We start from the raw sequence: 16595 nt of genomic DNA on the forward strand, positions 1-16595 counted from the left end.
TATTGTTCCCATTTTTTCCTTTGGAATAGATTAAAGGCTATTTGTCTTATGCTTTTAACATCTTTCAAAGGTTCTAATTGTAGAGCTGGAGAAGGGAGAAATAGTGACTGTGGTGCCAAATGAAAGTAAGAAAGAAAAGGGAGATGGGGATCAGCTAAAATTGAAATTCACTGAAATTCTGATTCTGTCAAAACCTTTTTTGAGTCTTTTAAGTTTTATTTAGTTAAACACAAATTTAAAATTCCATTTTTTATGAGCACCAATTGTTGTTTTGTTTTGGTTTTTAGTTTTTTCAAAATAGTCTAACACTGAGAAGTAGGAACCACAGTAGTGTCATAGCATCATGTTGGCTTTTCTCAGTACCTGCTGTTATCTCCCCCAGTATAGACAGGGTCTCAGCACTGTGACTTCTCAGCTCAGCCATGACCAAAGCCTGGACCTAATCCAGAGTGACTTGATTTTTTCCAGAGACACATTGGTTATCACTGGAAAAAAGGGAGAATCTCAATTAGGCTCCCCCCAAGTGGAACTTGCAGTGACTAAGAAGAGCAACTGATCAAATCATGATACCGTGCCTGCAGCTTTACTTTAGAGTAATAAAGTCCTAGCATCTAAGAATGGAGGTAGATGGCAGGGGGGTTTAGTTCTTATAACTTACTACAGAAAATAAATTAAAAAAAAAAAAGTGGAATCAAGTCTCTAGGCTTTTGCTTAGATTTTTACTTCATCAAAAATATCTAGAAGTTGGGTGTTATTACTCCCTATAAATACAAAAAAGAGACCAAAATAAAAAGTGTAAGTATAGCCTTTACATCTTCTTCAAGTAGTAATGTTTTTGCCTGAGTGGAAAGACTAACAAACAGATGGAATGTAGTCTGTAAAAGCTAATGGGAATTTTCCAAGCTATACTTCTACATCTTGATCTGCAGTATTTTGTAAGCTAAAATGTGCTTGTTCCACTGGTAGTACATGCTTAGTTATAAAAGCCATAAGATATCTCTTTAGTTTAAAGTTACAGGTTTTATTCAAATTATAAAGAGAATACTGTACTATGTAGAAATAACATAAATGTCTTAATTTACCTGGTAGACTTCTTTTGAAAGATTTTTTTTTAAAGAAAAGAGCATTTTAGAGTATGTAAGAAAGTGGAAAATAAGTATATCCCTGAATTAAACCAGTGAGCAACAGTCACAGTACATATTGTTGCTATGGTAGTGTAGCTAAATGGTAGCTATGTGGACCTTGCTTAATTCTTCTCATATGAATCTCTAATCTTTTAGAAATTCTTCCCAAAAAAGCCCCTAGAAGCTCTCTTCGTATTGAAAAGACCTCTTGTTTCAAAATGCAAGTTAATTAACAAAAGCTGAAGGCCTAAACAGGATCGAAACATTTTGATCCTCCCAGAACAAGATATGAAATTATCCATTTATGGAAGTTTTTGCATTTTTATCCTGAATAGAATTTTCCTGTACTATTTTATTGCAGATGTCTAATGAGATTTTGAAGCCTTTTTTTTTCTTTTCTTTTTTTCTAAACAACTGGAAAAGACTTCCACTACCTTCAGTATGCTTTGGATCTCACTCCAAAAGGCTATACAGTATTGACTGAAAAAGAGTCCTGAATGCACATACTGTCATTATCTCTAAAAGTTTATTTTGTGGCATTGGTTTCACATCACATCATATCATAGTTTCTAGCCAGAAGGATATAAGCTCTCATCTAGCAGCTACATTTTTGTGGGGTTGACCAGGCTGACCCAAAGCCTCTGAAGTAATTTAGGCATTTTTTAAAATTTTTCCTAATATGTATAGATAGCTTCACATACAACTGTGAAAACTGTTATTCCTGCCTTAGGTTAAACTGCTTCGTTTCTTTCTTTTTGACAGCTGTGGTCAATAGATGTTGACCAAAAGCTGTCAGATTTCCTGAGAAATGAGGAAGCATTTTCTACTCCAGATGAGGAGGAGAGATTTATTTGTCTCCTATCTTGGGAAATCCTTCCCTTAATTTGACAGGCTTTAAAAAAATTGTTAGCTTTAATTAATTTTGAAATGGGACAAATGAACAACTTAAACTGCCCCTTTCCAGGATGTGAGAAGACAGTAAAATTATCCATAGATTCAGAAATAGTGTCTCTTTTGCTATAGTGATTGACTGCAATTCTATATTTAGGTACTGTGGAAAATTTGGGTAGGTTTAGAGATAGACAGTTTTTATGAAGGCAATGTTGGACATCTCATAGGAGGAGGGAGAAAAGATGGCTGTGGAAAAGTGCAATAGTAATTAAAAAAAAAAAAGACAAATGCTGAAGATACTGATTTCCAATGTTTAAAGCTGAAATTCCCATACTTCTACTTTTTTTTCACTTTTGAAGGACTAGCAAAAGAGTAGCTCTTCACACGCAACAGAAATTTTGATTATTTTTTGTAAATTCTGGTTTCCTAGTGTATTTCTGGATCCATGTTTGATCTGGAGCAGAAATACATGACAGACAACTAACAGCTTAGCAGGCTCACAGTTCCTCAGAACATCTGTGGGATCTCTGTAAAAGATGCAGATCCAGACCTACATGCTGAGCTGGCGGAGTGGATTGAATAGCTTAGGAATCTATAGAAATGATCATTACTCACTTTCTGAAGCTGCTTCAAATGTATCTTGCCCATGCCTGCCCACACTGCAGGTCGTGGCAGGTGGTGCTGCTGTAATGTTGATGAGGAAAGGGTAGCATGGCCCAGAAGAAAGTCTGCCTGTTGCATGGAGGTTATCTGCAGGCAATGAAAGTTTCTTTTCTCCTTTCTTGTTTTTCAGATGAGAGTGCATTCGAGTCCTTGTGGGCTCTTAGACAGCAATTTGACTGAGGATAGGTTTACCTCTTCCCTTGCAAACTATTACTGATTGATACAGTAAAGTGAGAATAGTACATTAATTAAATGGAAAAGTCTAATCTTGCAAATTCTCAGTTATAAAATTTTTCTTAGGCTACGTAATTTCTGAACATAAAAGCACCCCCTCCTTTTCCCATAGCTATCCATGCTATTTTGCAAAACATCTACTGTGCAGAATGAGAAAGTTAACGTGGAACATTTTTTCATGTAAAAAAAAAAATTCTCCAGTGGTAATAGATGTAAGGGAGCTGCAAGATTTTTTTTCTGAAGAGCCCGTGCAGAAAGAAAATCTGTCACTAGAAGAATGCATTGATGAGGGACTCTTGGTGCCACTTGCCTACTAAACCATATGTAAGAAATCCTATGACAATGTCATGTGTGTTAATACAAAGACAAAATAAGTCTTCTGTAGCTTCGTATCAGGATTTAAAATTGCAAACATGTTGACATAGTGTATGGTTTAGCCATGGAACTCATTGGCAAGAGGTAGATATAAGAATAGTTTTGTGGCCATCAAAAGCTTGAGCTTTATGAGAAGGACAGACTTTACACTTGCATTAAATAGAATAAAATATTTTATTTCTGCAACTTTTTTGTTTAAGTCATTTTAGTCAGTGATAGATGCGATTTAAGGACTTTACATGCAAGGTCCTAACAGATCTTGCAACATTCTAGAACTTCCCATCATCACAGTCAGGATAATAGACTTGCACAAATCATCAGCATGACCTGTAATGATAACTCCAGTAGCCCTATGTAAGCAAGCCTTCATACATGTGTAAAATCAGGTTCTGTCTGAGAAGAGTTATGTTTTTATGCTTTCCACAACTGCAAAGGTCCTTACCCTGTTCTTAGTGAGGCAAAACTGCCACCATTATAGTAATTAGGGATGGACTGAAGATTGCATGGTATGGTCCATTTTCTGTAACACTAATTAGATGAGATCAGCTAATGTGCTCCACTGAGTGGTAACCTTCCTTCTGGAGTTCTTGGGGAAAATTTTTGTAACAGGTTTATTTTTATAACATCTTTCAGACAGACATTTGTATTCTTTATATATACACACCTGCATATGTACATACACTCACACATATGTGTTTCCCAAAGACTGTTTGCATAGTTCAGGAAAGCATGTTTGTTACCCTTTCTATATTTTGCATTATTCAAATACTCTGAAAAACAGATTAAATTAAAGTATTAAAAATATTTATTTTGTTAGTGTGACAAGTATCTCATGGTTTAAGGCATTCTGTATAATCGAGTGCAGTTTTCTGCCAGATACACCTTTCCAGATCCTTACGCAGAGGACTTACTAAAAACTAGGCACCAAAGCAAGGTGAGTTAGGAGGTACACTGCAGTCTGTCTTGGCTCTCCTCTCTCCATTTATTAAACAGGTACAATAGCACTTCCCTACGCAGAGAGGTGTTCTGGATACAGTATAAAGATCGTGCAGTAACAGGATAGTGTACAAATGAGGACCCTGCAAGAACACTGAAAATAGGTCCTAGTAAAAATTTCTGAAATTTCAGAAAAACTACAGCCAGACATTTCTGTGGTAATCTCTTCATGGTTTTTTTCTTTCCATGAAACACAAGGAGAGGTGACCTACTCTATGCATAGTATTTTCACACTCCTTTTTAAATATGCAGGATCTATCTGCCTTGGGGGTGATAGGACGTGGGATTCATCTCATTACCAATGCCAAATGCAATCAGTAGACAACTTGCTGCTTTAATTTCTGAGGACTTATTCTTATAGTTATGGTTGTAGTTAAGCTTATCATGTGATCATTTAGAAAAAAAGGTGAATAGTTGTTTTTCCTCTAGTATATCTACCCATTGGCAATGAGTAGTTAGGATTAAAAGCTCCATCTAGCCCAAGGCTATAATGAATATTCAGGAAAAATGGTTCTGTACTGCTGCTTAGGGAAGTAAAAAGACAGCCCCTGTAACGTTCAAATCTCCTGTGCCTTTGGAATAAACAAGCAATATTAGATTAAGAACAGGAAGACAGAAGACACGCTGATGTACATCTCATACCAAAAGAGGCTTTATATGGTATTAAATTACCAACAGATTCCTGTAGGTGTAGTGCATGAATCAATATTATGGTTTAGTTGATGATAATTTCACCATGCTTTTATTTAGATGGTGTTTGTTTAAAAAAAAATAAAATACAGCAGATAAATGAAGTGTGCTACCAATGGATGTTACAGTCCATTGAAGCATTTGTTCATTCTTCTGGATTGACACACAGAGCAAAATTATGCTACACATTCTGTAACAATCACACTGTATCATCATTAATGAGAGAACCAACAAACCTAGTTATGTGTGATAGAAGAAGATAATTTATAGCAGCATGATAGACTTTGATCCAAAGGCGTTAAAATCCTGTACTGCATTAAGCAGAATAATATTTTAGTTAGTTCATGTTGTTGGTTTTGCAAATGTAAATGCCCAGCTGTTTTTACAGCTAATAACATTTTACATATCAAGCCATTTAGAAAATATTCTATCAAACCACGTTATCAATGATAAAAGCTGCAGGCACTTTCATGAAGTTGGATTTGCTTAAAAAAATATATTTATGTTGTATTAGCAGTGACAGGTATTTTTTGTAATGTGATTTATGGGCCTCAAGAGTCATTCTTTTACAAGTTATATGCTCATTTTTGAATGTTTTATAAATCTGATCTCTGCTAAGAATTAGTAAATGCAATTTGTAAATTGGGGTCAGTCTTTCAGAAATCCAAGTAGATGGGAGACCCTGAATCAGCAAAATGAATTAGGCAAAATGAAGCCTGTCCATAGCCTCTTTAAAGCCAGTTTTTGCTATGAGGCTGCTCACCTAGTTAAATTTGCACTCGAGTTTAAAACTTTGCTGAGTATAATAAATTAATAGTCTCAGAAATCTTGAGTTTTGAACTGCATTTCAAATTGGCATAATTTCTTTAGTCAGTGATTACACTCAGGAGTGAGTTCTCGATTTCTAATCACTCAAATCTTTCTTGAAAGTAGTGATCTTGTGTGACCTCTGCAAATTGTTCTCAGTGCAAAGGTAAACTTCTATGGAGAGACAGTACACCATCCAGTAAACTTACCCTGGATTCTATAACTGTAGTTCATGCATTTCATATGAAAATTAGCTGTCCAGTGACATTAATATCTTCTGTTTTCAACCACCTGATGTCTCATGATGCATTTTACTATGTTCTCTGTGCAGATATATTAGGAAATCATGTATTTTATAAATGAATGAATAACTTAACAATCTAAAGAAGAAAATGTGATATGACAGATAAAAACAGATGGGGTTATTATCCCTCTTTGAGAATATGTTAGTTGTCTGTAGAGCATGAAAGCTCTGGTATTCTCATGCAGTAACTTCATGGCGTGGAAATCCCTCCGGCAGCAGGAAATCTCAGGCAATTGGTGGCTGTGGCCACTGGACACTTGTGGCTACAGCGAGGAGGGAGAGGACAGGCTCAGCTGGCTCCCTGGTGTTGGCTGCTGCACCAGGAGGAGGCAGAGCAGAGGGAGGAGGAGGGAGGTGGATCAGCTGGATGCTCCAGTACAGCAACACTGTAGGACACACTAAAAAGGGAAGCATCAAGCTCTGTCATGTGTGTTTTGGGGGTGGCATAAGGGTAAACAGCAATTTTTTTTTAAGTTATGCGGCATTATGATACTTATTTAATGACCAAATGGATTAGTTAAAAGATTACAGGAAAAAAATCAGCTTTAGAAATAATTGTTTCAATCCAAAAATGTCAAATTGAATGGAAATTCTAATTTTTTGTGTAAAATTCAACACTTTCCTGGATCCTGTCAGTGACTGTCTCACTATGCAGCAAAACACCGTGCTAACTTTTTTCATTTTTTACATGTTTCCTCACTAAACATTTCTGTTTTTCTCCTTTTAATATTAAGTGAAGTCAAAGATTTCACCTACTTCAGTTGAGTTTTCAATTTATTTTCCTATTAAGTTACCTGTGGTTTTATGGGTACTGAAAATGGGCAGCTTTCCAAGATTGATACAAGTGAGCTTTTCAAAAGGGCTTTGTCTAAACATGTGCTGTACAATCAGATATTTAAACTGTTTACTAGCTTGGGAAATTGAAGACCCTTCCATTGCATTCATTGAATTATTCTTGTTATGGGAAAAGCAGAACTGATGGAAAATGAAGGTCTTTACTTACTTTGGGGGAAAAAAAAGGTAAAATTATTATTTATTAAGAAAGACAAACTAGTTAAATTGTCTTAGGTAGGATAGCAATTGGGGCTGTATGAATAAAAGAGATCTCCCAATAAGTTATTCTATGTGGATTAATATAATTGTATATTTTTAAAGCCTTAGTGTGTGTTGGAGTACGAATTTTATGGCAGCACTGAAAGCATGACAAAGTCAGTATAATGAGTTATGTGGTGCCAACATCCTGAACATTATTACAAGGATTTCTAAGGAGAAGAATTAACATAAAGGATATACAATTCATGTCTTCTAGAAGGTCTCTCATTTCTGTGTTGGGCCTCAAGGAAATTCAAAACAGAAATGAAAGTCAAAGATGCAACTACTTTCATACTGCCAGTGCAGCGTTCATACATATTTCATGGCAGCTGCATGGGCGGGGAGATCACCATTTTTATTGGAATGGCACAGCGAAGTCTCAGGGTTTTACTATTCATGTCAAGCACTGTGTACTTTCTAGGAACACAGCCTGTGGCATTTTTTTGTTTGTATTTAACCATTGGTGTAAAAAGGAAAAACCAAGGAGATATTTCCTGTGTGTTCACTAGACTGACAACCTCCGTGTCCATAGGATTGTTTTAAACTAAGCTTCATTTAGTTGTTGCTTAAACTAACCTTCATCCTATTTTCAGTTAGTACACAGCAATGCAGCTTTCTGAGTTTTTACAATATCCAAATGGGAGAAAATTATTCGTATATGACAGACTTAATTATCTGAGAGAGTGATAAAGATTTAGTAAATGTAAATAATTGCTGCAGTACCAATTAGCCTACCCACAGGTTATACTTGCACTAAATCTTCTAAAAGCGCCGTTCAATTTTTAACCAGATCACGCACTGTTTTGACATGGTTTAACCCCAGCCGGCAACTGAGCCCCATGCAGCCACTTGCTCACTCCCCCCACCCCAGAGGGATGGAGAGGGGAATCAGGAAAAAGCTAAAATTGTGGCTTGAGATAAGAACAATTTAATAATTAAAATGTAATATTATTACAATAATAATAACAACAATTGTAATGTGAAGGAGAGAGAAGTAGAGAGGAGTAAAATACAAAATATAAGTGATGCACAACACAGCTGCTCACCGCCTGCTGACCGGTGCCCAGCCAGACCCCAGCGGCCGTCGGGCAGGCCCTGGCCAGCTCCCCCAGCTGTATATACCCAGCGTGATGTTCTGTGGTATGGAATGTCCCTTTGGCTAGTTTGGGTCAGCTGTCCTGGCTGTGTCCCCTCCCAGCTTCCCGTGCCCCTCCAGCCCTCTCGCTGGCAGGGCCTGAGAAACTGAGAAGTCCTTGACTTGGTGTAAACATCACCCAGCAGCAACTGAGGCCATCAGTGTGTTATCAACACCTTATAGTAAATCCAAACACAGCCTGCACCAGCTACTAAGAAGAAAATTAACTCTGTCCTAGCTGAAACCAGGACAATGTTTTACGTGCACCAGTATTGCAAATTTTAAGGTATTTGTTGAAGAACATTATCAATAGCCAACAGAACAAAACAGTAACCCATACTCTGAGCATTATATTGAACAATGACCACTGCGTGTGCCAGATGCAGAATGTTAGTTCCACTGAGCTGTTTTCAATAGAAATGATAGTTGATTACTGTCTACATGAGACGTATTCCATAAGGGAAGCAAATGCCTGGAAACCGGTAGAAGCCAAGGCTTGAAGATTTCGATTTCTGGTTTTAACAGGGAAGATTTTGATCTTTCATTTACACCATGGCCATCCCAAGTTACTCTTTGAAGTCAGAAGAGAGTTCAGAAACGCTGAATTGCATTCTGATAGCCCTGCAACCTCAACTCATCCTTGTTGTTCTGATCAAGCCAATGCTTCAGGTTTGTGTTATTTTATAGGATAGTGGTCATTTTCAATATACCTTACACAGTCATTAAACCCAAAAAGTCATTTTTAAAATAAATGGGTAAAGAAAGTCTCTGTCATCCAAAATTATGTTTTTCTCTCTCTGTGAAGGGAACGTTTTGTGATATCTTTGTCTTTTTGGGGAAAAAAAAAAAAGTGCAAATTTTTCTTTTTCCATGAACTGACCTTTCTGTAATGGATTGGTGTGTCTGAAATAAAATAGCTAATGAGTTGTTGTCCAGTCCTGATGTGTAATATCACAAAATCGCAATATAGCCACTTATAGCAAAGTTTTCTATTTCCTTGATATACCTTTTGTTCGTATTACTTTTAATTATGTTTTATATTTATCTGACCTATTTGAACAGGATCCAGAACTGGTACGGAACATCTGTCGCTGGGTTAGACAAGCTGTTCAGATTCCTTTCTTTGCCAAGCTGACCCCAAATGTCACTGATATTGTGAATATTGCAATGGCTGCGCAGGAAGGTAACCGACTCCAGTGCACAAGCTGTGCAGATTTACTAATTTACAGAGTGGGGTAACGTAGGGGAGTTGCTGGAATAATAAAAAATATCAACAGAAACTAATATGAAAATAGTTCATTTGATGTATTTAGAATAAACACGGTGATCAATTTTTGTCCGTTCTTCTAGACTATAGTGATATATGAAGAGAAGTATATGAGACTGTTAACAGTAAATCATGTTTGTGTGTTTCTATGCACACTCCTATTTTTATCATATTTATGCGTTTGTTATGCACTGTAAATTCCCCTATTCCTATGTTTAGTAGTTAAAATTATGTGTGTGTCCTGAGAAAACGGAAATACACCATTTGAGGGTGTGTGTGTGTATTTATTTATTTCTGTAGAACTTAAAATACAACATGGCAGGAAATTAAGTTTGCAAGTAGGTGTATGCATCCATCACTTAGAATCGTCGTCATAATTTCTCTGTTGCTTCATTTCATCTTGCTCCTCACAAGCTTGGAGAAGCTGACCCAATGCTGGGGTACCTCCAGGTGTTGAACGACCACTGTAGCAGGTTTTGTCCCACACAGCTGAAGGGCAGAGATCTGCCTGTCAGCCCCAATGTTTCCCATGTGCTGTCTTATAGCCCTTGCAGCTCTTTCAAGTGATGCAGCCTGCCTTGAAGCTAGTGTTAAATTTGTCAGCCCAGGATTGGTCTTAAGGACCCTTCTGTGCATATCTTTACAGTTTGTTGCTTCCTGTTTTCAGCTGTTTATTTGCATTTCTAGTTATTTCACAGTTTCACAGTTATTTTTTTATTGTTGTATTTTTCCTCTCCTGTTCTTATACACATGATTTAACAAAAAGTGACTGACCTTTTATTTCACAGGTGGTGCAGATGGTGTTACAGCCACCAACACTGTGTCAGGACTGATGGGACTGAAAGCAGACAGCACACCTTGGCCGGCAGTTGGTAGAGGACTGAGGACCACATATGGTGGCATGTCAGGTAGGTGTTGCCCTTTTTGATGCATGGTGCTTCCTTGGAGGCTTTCAAAACATCAGGAGGTCCTTGTAGTGGGCTAGAATATCATGTCTGCAGTCGCACTGAGTCCTTAAAGCTCACTGCTGGTCAATGTTTCTAATAGTCATGACAGATGGAACAGATTAAGTGTGAAGGCTCTTGGGTTGCCCTTTCCTTAATAGTAAAGCGCCGCATCAGAATACTGTGATGGGGTCACTGGAGAGGGAAGGAAATCTCATCTCTCGTGACCCTCGCTTTTCCTCAAATTTTTCATTCTGTCACAATTGTCAGGCCCCGCGTTAGACAGAGGCTAATGAAAGGGCATCGCAGGGGGAAATATCAACAATCCAAATGCAGTGTATGTTTCATAGCCTGAACTCCAGCCTTCCTTCCTCCTTCCCCCTTAGCACACCTCTTCCAAGGAGGTTATTTCCTCCTCTTCCCACTGTAGTCAAAATGATAGACTGTATTAGGCAAATATATGCGTATTTTTGTAGCCTATTCCTTGAGATATATAAGAATATCTTGTGTAGGCCATATTTCCAAGTCCTGCTTCACAGGTTAATTTTAAAACCAGCAGCAAAACTTTTATACTCCAGTTCAGTGCCTGTGCACACTAATATATTAATCTATTGACCCTGTGCACTCTGTTGCTGTGACAACATGAACTTGACCCTGCAAAGACAATACTGAGAGCTTCTTGACTTTACTGGTATGGAGGTTAGTCTCCTTGGTGATAGAAGTAGCAGTAAATATACATAACAGAAGTAATAGCATCCTCCTGATTGAGTCAAACAGTATTTTATCAGACCCGCCTCCTACCTCACCCCAAAAACGTAATGAGAGGAGACCAGACAGGCAAAAAATGCTTTATTTTATGCGACTGGTGTTACCCTTAGAGAACCATAAGAAATGTAGCACAAGATAACTTCTAAACAAACTTTAGTTGAGACGAATGTATTTGGTGGAAAATTGACTTACTGCCTTAGATAACTACATGGAATTTGGAATTTTTTAGAGAACACTGAAAAGTAAGGAAATGATAACAATCAGAAAAAATCCTTATGCCTGTTGCATAATGATTATTTCACAGTGACAGTCCAATAAGATGTTATATTTCTATATTATGCAAAATGGGAAGAAGAGGGGAACAAGAAGAGAACAGCTACAGCTCATTTCAATTTCTCTAGCCTGCCATGTTGACAGGAAAAGAATAAAGGAGGTCACACTGGGTGCTGTGCATTAAAAATTAATAAAAGAACTATTGCAGTAGTATTTTATATAAGTAACACCATTCACATTTTCTCATTTAAGTTGCAATTTCTGAATATTCCTTCCTACCATAAGTCTGTCTAATAAAATCTATAAAATGACTGCATTATGAAAAGTGTGTCTCTTAAGTCACAAATTTGAAACATGTATGTAGCGTAAATTGCAGTGGCACCTGTATGCTCAGCTATGAGGGCAAACGTACCGGCATTTCTCTGGTTTATAATTCTGTTATAAGTGGGAGCTGAGGAAAAGTTCTTTATTTTATTTTTTTTTATTTTATATATATATATATATATGTCTGCATATGTGTAAGTATAAAAATGTAATTTTTTCCCTGAAGTTTTACATGTATCTACATGAGGTAGAAAATTTCATTTTAGGATGCACCATTGTCTATGACGTAAATCTAGTTATTTAAAAAATATGAAAACCACTGGAAGTGTGTTCAATTTATTATGTCTTGAAACAGCATAGTGTTACAGACAAATATATATAAAGGTTTCTTGGTGATAATTGGCAGCACTAGGTCCCAATCCCACAACTCACTGCACAAAAGAAAGCCACAGAGCCAATAAAAATAGGCTCTGCAACATATTGCAATACTTTCTGCTCAGCGATCAGGGTATAGTGATATACAAATTTACAAAAGCTGGAAAGCAATTTTAAATCAAGAGAGCTAGCATGCTTACAAGAAGAAAAAAAAAATGGGAGAGCGTGTTGTCTTGTCAGAGCAAGGGGCAGGGTGGCCATACTTCTGAGGTCGGTTCCCGGCTGTGCCAGGGCTGAGACACGTGGCTTGCAGCCAGACACTTGACCTTTCCATGCTTTTATTTCTTCTGTCTGTGAAATGGCAGTAACACCACTTACATGCCGGCAGGCTTCTTGGGCAGTGCTCTGTAGTCCTGGCAAGAAAGTTGCTTCATAGTGTAAAGTATTAGTTTTCTGTTTTGATGTGCTTAAACTTCTTGTTCTATTTTATTATCTGGTAGAGTCAATTTTTGTTGTTTTTTCAAATCATTCCTCTAAAGAGAGAATTCATTTTTCAAGTGAGAGCACTATTACAGAAGCAGTAAGTCTGGTCCGTTTTCCCTGTATTTTACCAAAGCACAGCTGGTTTATGATGTTCACAAGTGCACAAGCCTAGAGCAGATAACAGTGCATTGCCAAGCTGTATCTTGCTTTCTGGATTATTTCCAGTGGCACAGATTTTAGTTCTTCTCTAGACTAGAAGTGACGCTCGTTGGGCACGGGGGTCCAGCAGGTGCAGCAGGGGTCCCGGTCCCGCGGGGTGCGGTGCTCACGGTGCTGCATGACCCTGGGTGTGGGGGAGCTGGCCCCAGGCCCTGGGGGGGGTCTCAGCACAGGGTCCCCACCACCAGGTCTGCTGGGGAGGTCTGAAGCGTAGCTGGGCTCAAAGCTGGTCACCCTCAGCGTCACCCAGCTGGTGAGGAATTACTTGCAATGGAGTATTTCTGGAGTGCTGGATTAAGCTAGATTTTAGATCAGTCTGGGCTGGCTTATGTTTTTTCCTGTTCTTTTTACACATAAATCACAGGAAACTCTCCCTGCTTCCAGCAGCATTGCCTGCTAGCATGTCGCTCTGTCTGAAAGGGTGCTTTTCCTTCAGAGAGTGAAAAGTCGAAGCTGCTGTGCCCACCGGCAGCAGCAGGCACACATTTCTTCTGCCTTGATGTCACGTAGAGAAATGGGCCCTGTCCTCTGCACCCTGCACCTCATCCGCTCCCCTGAGAGCTGAGGGACAGCCAGGCCTGAGAGGAGCAGGGCAGCGGGATGCTGGAGGTCAGCCGCTGCAGGAGGCGAAGGTCAGCCCTTACACCCCGAAGCAAGGCCGCAGGCCAGCCCTGTCTCTGCTTTGCTGGAAGCTGAGGCCTGGCTGGGGCGCAGTGGCAGGGCCTGAGGGGAGGAGGGCTGCATGGCGGCCCGGGCAGCTGGGGGCTGCGGGTGCAAGGGGCCGGCAGCTCTGTGGCCTGCATCGCATGGCAAGGAAGTCGCTCTTAAAGGACAGCTGATTTTCAGTGTTTTATACATTCGCTGTGTCCACACGTTTCTTAATACAATGCAGGTTGCCTCCTCCAGGTGAGTGTAAACTCACTCCTCGGAGTTTGATGGAGGTTTCCGTCAGAGCACAAATAATGAAAGTATGTTAATGCCCTGGCCTGGCAGCAGCCTGACATTTTGACTTACAGTCTTCCCTGACCTCCACTGATCAAAAATGTGCTCCTACATGGCCACGTACTAAAGAAACATTTTCCATACACAGCTTCCCCTTGACCTCCTCTCCCCTCCTCATCTGCCTCGTGTGGAAGCAGGTGTATACAGGAGGATTGTCCTCATTTTTCCAGAAAATAGAGACATTGAAAAGGGAATTAATTTTCAATTCCTTTTAAATTAGTAAATGACAGGTAGTTTCCTATTCTTTGTCTAACGTACATAAAAATAATAATAATAAAAACTTAACATAATTGCCAGATCCTGAGATGTTTTGAGAACAGACTTAATGTCTCTGTTTTTTTAAAACTTTTTTTTTTTTTTAATCTTTCAAAGAAGGAGAGACTTAATGAGATTACTTTAAAACCCCCATTTAGCTTTGAGTTGGCACAGTCAGTGTTTTCTTCCCAGCCGGTGCTCGGGCAGTGACCTTCCTGTTTTGATCTAATTTGCTCAGCTGAAAATTGCTAAGCTGTAAGAGGCATTGCTGTTCCCTCCTTCCTAACCTCCTGTTTGTTGGGTCGTTCTGACAGGGAAAGGATCCCAGTATCCCAGGTGGATGTTTGACTACTAGACTGTAGGATTAGATTCTCTCTTCTCTACTTCCCTGCAAATATTGAATTATTAATACAAAGTGAAACAGCTCTCACAGGACTTACTCTCATACTAGCACAGCCTGCTGACCGGCACACGAGCCTTACTGAGGAGAGCCATGTTTAAATCCCAGTTGTGAGCCTAGGTCCCAGCTGGGTCCCCTGGATTCCAAATTTAGCCTCCGACTATGGCATGTGGTAAAATCTCTCTGTTTTTAATTCACCTTCTACCTCTATCCTGGTGCCAAAAATTATTTGCAGGAAAAATCTAATTTTGACAAGTTGTTGTTTTCTAAAGAAAATTCATTCCTAATTGGCACCATGGAACCTCAACTGAGCCTCAAGGCTGTGGTAGCCCTGCAGATTTCTGTGGCCTCGTTACATGAGAGGGCATTGTGCTTAGAGGGTCCCAGTCTTCATTTTTTATAAGTTTCAGGAGCTACCCATAACTCAAAACGTAGAAATGTCCTAATGAAGCCTCCAAAATATGGTTGAGTAAGCCCTTATGACAAAACAAAAATAACTAAAATTAAGATGTAGCTTCCCAAACTGTGTAACTGTCACAGGTGTTTGCAGGATTAGAGACATAGTTTGATTTCCATTAAGAAGCTTTTAGAATTGATCCAGCAGTATTTCAGGTTTGAGAATATAGAATACATGAGAATTTACCCTGCCTTCTTCCTATACATGTGCAGTGCTGAGTATTTTTTTCTTAAAAACCAGCTAATGCTGTTTTTGCATCCTCACAAAGCATAATGACCTCTGGCTCTGAAGAAGATGTTTTAGTCTGTAGAAGTACAAATTATTTTAAAAATATGGATTTTATAGATAATAGAATAAGATGCCAGGTTTCCCAGAGAAGTATTAATACACTGTCTGCAGCTACTGCTTCCCCAAGATTTGTGTCCTTTAAATGTATTTTAAATTTTTTTAAAAAGGAAGTTTTTTTCATAAGCTTCCATATTCCAGATGTGTTTTATAAAACACATCACATTGCAGCACAATAGGATATCTATTCCAGGCAAAGTAGACCAGAGCTTCTGTTTGAATTTCCATGGGTTTTTGTTCTTTGTCATCTGTTTCTTTGTTTTTGTCTGGAAGCCAGATCCTTAGGGGATAAATTTATAGAACCATACATTGGACTTGGCAAAAAACTTAGGTTAAAAGCAAGTCTCTCTATAGTGCACTCACTATGTATTCTTTTAATGCTTTCTTGCAAAAATACTGCAGTATTTTACAGCAGTAGTTCAAACACCTCATGTCTATGTGCTGTTATTGCTTTGTCCAGTTATTACGTTCGGCAGTAATTTGGCATTATTTGCATGAATATATTGTACAGCATGTTCAAGTACATATGCTTGTATGTTTTCCAGAGCAAGAGAGTTCAGAAAGTTTTATGTTATAATTTCATAACTGACCACAAGCGATGTCAGAAGGAAAATACCTAGATAGCAGGTTCAATCATTAAATATGGGAATGGATAATTGTTGGAATCCAGCAGAGGCAGTTAATTTTAGTTACTTTTGAAGTAAGTTAGTGGAGATGTCTGTTTTTACAAAAAAACACTGTCCAAAAGCAATTGTGACCTTTAAAAGAATGCTTTGCAGGTGTTATTCAATTAAAATGTGTACATTATGTGAATAATTGACATTATTAATAGGGATATATATTTTCATCTGAAATGTATGAATTATATTGAAAGAGGAAAAGTTGAACGTATAATAATAAGGACTGCCTTTTAATTTTAATTTTGTGACACATCATTAAAAGAAAAGTGGGGAGAAAAAAAGGAAAACCAAGATCATTCAGTTTCCTAATCACAGTTCTCTCAGTGACTGCACAGTGTGGATTTTGGTCAATAGAATTGAAGGAAAGCTGCCTATCACTGGAAACAAAACAAAATGTATAGATGCATAAGCACTTCTGTTTAGTATAAATATTTACCAAGAGTTAAAGACTATTTACATTAACGTATATTTATAAAACAGTGTGGGTAGGAG

The 16595-nt window shown here is 38.4% G+C and overlaps 1 protein-coding gene across 1 annotated transcript in view; it reads left to right on the forward strand.

Moving 5' to 3' along the window:
• Positions 1-16595, forward strand: part of DPYD (dihydropyrimidine dehydrogenase) — a 366956-nt gene that overhangs the window by 257890 nt on the left and 92471 nt on the right. The window contains exons 17-18 of the mRNA XM_055724875.1: positions 9374-9494; positions 10367-10486. Of these exons, the coding sequence (XP_055580850.1) occupies positions 9374-9494; positions 10367-10486 (241 nt within the window). The remainder of the gene's footprint in view (positions 1-9373; positions 9495-10366; positions 10487-16595) is intronic.

Source organism: Falco cherrug, chromosome 12, assembly GCF_023634085.1.
Source record: "Falco cherrug isolate bFalChe1 chromosome 12, bFalChe1.pri, whole genome shotgun sequence".
NCBI lineage: Eukaryota > Metazoa > Chordata > Aves > Falconiformes > Falconidae > Falco > Falco cherrug.